At 39.9% G+C, this 4,003-nt stretch overlaps 1 protein-coding gene across 1 annotated transcript; it reads right to left on the minus strand.

Annotated features, from left to right (window-relative positions):
- Window positions 1-22: 22 nt before the first annotated feature.
- Window positions 23-2,072, minus strand: SARC_08084 (hypothetical protein; the record flags this gene model as incomplete). The annotated part of the gene is made up of 2 exons (XM_014297956.1): window positions 23-1,065; window positions 1,862-2,072. Coding segments are annotated over 2 exons (1,254 nt in total), but the record flags the coding sequence as incomplete, so codon positions are not given.
- Window positions 2,073-4,003: the final 1,931 nt, after the last annotated feature.

Consider the following 4,003-nt stretch of genomic DNA (forward strand, 5'->3'; position numbering starts at 1 on the left):
AGTCCAGGTTTATATTTTGACTTATAACTTGGCTTCTGCCTGAAGGAACTCCCGAACTAGCGCCCTGGTCTGAGTTGACGTTTACCTCGTCTACACGTGCTCTGGGGACGTATGGCCCCTCAACTTCTGTATCCAATTTCTCTTCTCCGCTATTCATGTCCTCATAATCCAGGTTTATATTTTGACTTATAACTTGACTTCTGCCCGAAGGAACTCCCGAACTAGCGCCCTGGTCTGAGTTGACGTTACCGTCGTCAGCATGCAAATTGGACGCGAATGGCCCCTCAACTTCATCATCCAATTCCTCTTCTCCGGTGTTCGCATCCTCAAAGTATATTTCTTCTTCTCCGCTATTCATGTCCTCATAGTCCAGGTTTTTATCTGGACTTGTAGCTTGATTTCTGCCTGAAGGATATCTTGAACTCGAGCCCTGGTTCGAGATGACGTTACTGTCGTCAGCATGTAAATTGGACACGTATGGCCCCTCAACTTCGTCATCCAATGCCTCTTCTCCAGTATTCATATCCTCAAAGTCCAAGTTTGTGTCCTGGCTGCTGTTTCCCACGTTGCCATCGTCATCACCTATGACACACAGCCCTTCCACGCACTTGGTTGTTGCCGGGCATTGCGCACAGCTGTCGCCAAATATTGCATATTCCTCGTTCACAACGTTACCAGCCGGATAGTAGTTGCACACAGTGCCAAACCCTTGGGTATAATAGCATCCAACACGTTGCGTATTAGCCCACATGACCTGTATGAACCCGGCATCCATACCCCCCTGACATTCATTAATTTTCAGACTACTTATCCCAGGAGAGAGTCCAATAGCCCTTTCATCCAGCTTGTTTACCACATAATTCTCACGCTCACTGCATCCGTTGTAGCCATCTGATGTTCCCCATTGATAGTCTACCCATGCATTAGTCGCCCCTCCCGTGACATGATCTACTGGTGCACCCGAATACCAATTCTCACCGACAGTAATGTTATCCCCTGTCGACGTAGTGATTCCCGTCTCACATGCACAGGCCTCGTAATCCTGTACACGCAAGCTATTTCCACCTACAATGTATTTTACACATGAATAATTGATTGGACTGGTGCGATCGGTATTGAACGATAATATATTTGTTCTGGTTCGGTTCAGTAGTTTAAGCAATAACACACCACTGAGTGTACAAGTTCTACACGTCCCTCTCGCTGAATCAAAGTTGGTACCAATTGAATCGGAGTTGTGAGCAAGCATGAACTACTACGCTGGTTTGTGAGCTTTCCCCCCCCCCTCCCTCCAGTTCATACGTATATGGTTGTATTGCAGCTAAGACTCATTATCGTATATGTTTCTCCTTGTCTTCGGCTGGTTTCCACAGAAAACATTTTGCAACAAAGATAAGTCAAAATCACATGTCCAAAACCAATTTTCTGATAAGCATAATTTCATTTACTATATGCCTATAGCCTCATTATTCATTGATTATACATGGCTTCTTCCTATCTCAGGCTACATATCTAGTCCTGGTATTATGTAGTAATCTCGAACACGGTTTTTGCAATATACACGTCACATCCTGTGCTTTAGTTGGCTTTCATTTCAAAACACTATCTACTGAGTACTGAGGAAGACAGTGTGCTGCGATTCATTAGTTCCCATTCGTCATTCTATTGTGGCACGTTTAGTGTATAATGTGCGCCATCGATAATCGACTTAAAAATATGCAAAGGTGATCAACCAGTTATAGATTCGTAGACAGTTCGAGCCTCGTAGTACGAGATCAGTATGCAGCGCATAATTATTATGTGTATCTCGATAAAGGGTAATAGTGTACTGGTATTCAAAGCGAATTATTTATAAACTTACCGGCGTAACCTCCTTGTTGTCGTTCGATATGGCGCTGTGCAGCGCACTCGAGATGCATATCATATTCGAGGTGATAGGTGGCTTGTGTGGCAATAGAGCGTCGTTGTTTATTGTGCTCGTCTACTATGGCTTTTCTGTAGTCCTCTGTCATTTGACCAGTCGTGACATGTGTCACGGTCATCAGCGTAAGCGCTGCAACGGCTGTATACATTGTCATTGTTGTAGATGAATGAATTTATAAGTAATAGTCTATGTTGTTGTATATGCGTTTACATCAATATGTTCTGCCCTCGGTTATTTCTCAATGTACGGGCATGCGTTTCTATGTGTGGAATGTATATGTGTGCTACAGCAATTACGAAATTGTGCAGGAGCTCTAGGAGTGCTTCCAACTACAAGTACTGAACTATGAAGTAAGAATCGATTTCTTCTCACATTTGTATACTACATAATACATCTTTATATTGCCGTACGTATATATGGCATGAACGTATGATGCCTGATAATAGTTAACACAGGAGTCATTGACTCATGGGAGAAGGGGCCTATCGCTGATGACCGTGTAACAATATTGACTATACAGAGGACCAACCGAGGACCTCAGCTAAAAGGTTCGCACTTCTTCGAACCTACTGGTTCTAATAAGAAACACGGTTTATGATTGGACGAGAGACTGTTAATCGGGACGATCTACATTGAATAATTCAAATTTGAATATATACATTCAGAGTCACTGGTTAATAACTTTATCGGTTGTCCTACGGGTCTGAATACAGATTATACTGACAGACCTTATAACGTTATGCCATTTGTAAATAAACGTTTAACTTATAACGTATACTTTTATTTATTATGCCGTTTAACGTTCTGTGCAAGTAAGTTGACCTGAAAATTTTGCGCAGATATGACCTGGAAAATACACCTATATTTTTTTTGGCCATGAAACACAAACACTATGAAACATGAAATCTCTCCTTTTGTGTCAAATCAAGTCATCAGTCGGATAGTAAAAACTGGCACACTTTTGTCTATTTACATAAAAATCATAAAAATACAAAACACCCCTTACATATATAAAATTATAAAAACCATAAAACATATTGTCTATGTACGTAATATGTGCTAGTAGTGGCTACAATCATTGAAAATATTCTACAGAATTATATGGACAACTGTGCAGTGAACATGATAATGATAGACCTCACAATGAATGTAAATACCTTACACTGATCCATGTCAATCCAAACCGGACGTTGGGATAGGCAAAAGTGGCGGCAGGGGTATATACATACAATATAGGACAAAATTGTCAGCTATGCTCTGACCTGGAAAATAAACCCTCTATATGGATTTGGGACCACATATATGATTTAAACGTTTAACGTATAACGCATACATTAAAAATTTAGCCGTTTAACGAATAACGGAATGAGGTCTGATTTACACGTAATACGTATTTTTATACGTCTGTTACAAAAAGGATAAACGTAAGTTGTACATACATTTGCCTTTAAGAAATAGATCTGGCACAGTAGCACGGCACTGGGTCTAGCCGAAAATTTACCCTTATATTCTCTTATATGTATTATCGAAGTTTTACGTAAATTGTACATACATATACAACTCTGGCCTACACTTTGAAAATCAAAACAGTAACAGTAAACACTAAAAGAGCGAACCCAGTCCCCAGTCTGGTTCCCCACTAGAGTGAGCCCGCTGTAAAATATATAAAAATTTAAATACCAATCAATATAAAATAAAGACGGACTGGACTTATTTTATTAGGACAACTATATATCGTTATTCAAAAAAGGAACCAATTTGAAATAACGACAGACTATTCTGTCTTTTATTATGAAATAATTATAAGTTGTTTCATTTATAAAAAAATGTGCTCATGTTGCTGAGACTTGTTGAGATTGTGAGCAACTCTATAGACTCAGAAAGTCAGAATGCGCATCTCATATCTCGTAGCAACGCTATGCATCTGTATTTATTAGCGTATATTTATAGAGTAAACATATCCAGTTCCGTATCAATCTGCTAATGACTTCTCCCAGTTCAACTACTTGTTTTCTATTTGTCGATGCGTATTCGTAGTAGTGTTAGTGTATGCATAGTCTATCGTTGAGACCGTTCTCG

Source organism: Sphaeroforma arctica (assembly GCF_001186125.1).
Source record: "Sphaeroforma arctica JP610 unplaced genomic scaffold supercont1.693, whole genome shotgun sequence".
Classification (NCBI taxonomy): domain Eukaryota; class Ichthyosporea; order Ichthyophonida; genus Sphaeroforma; species Sphaeroforma arctica.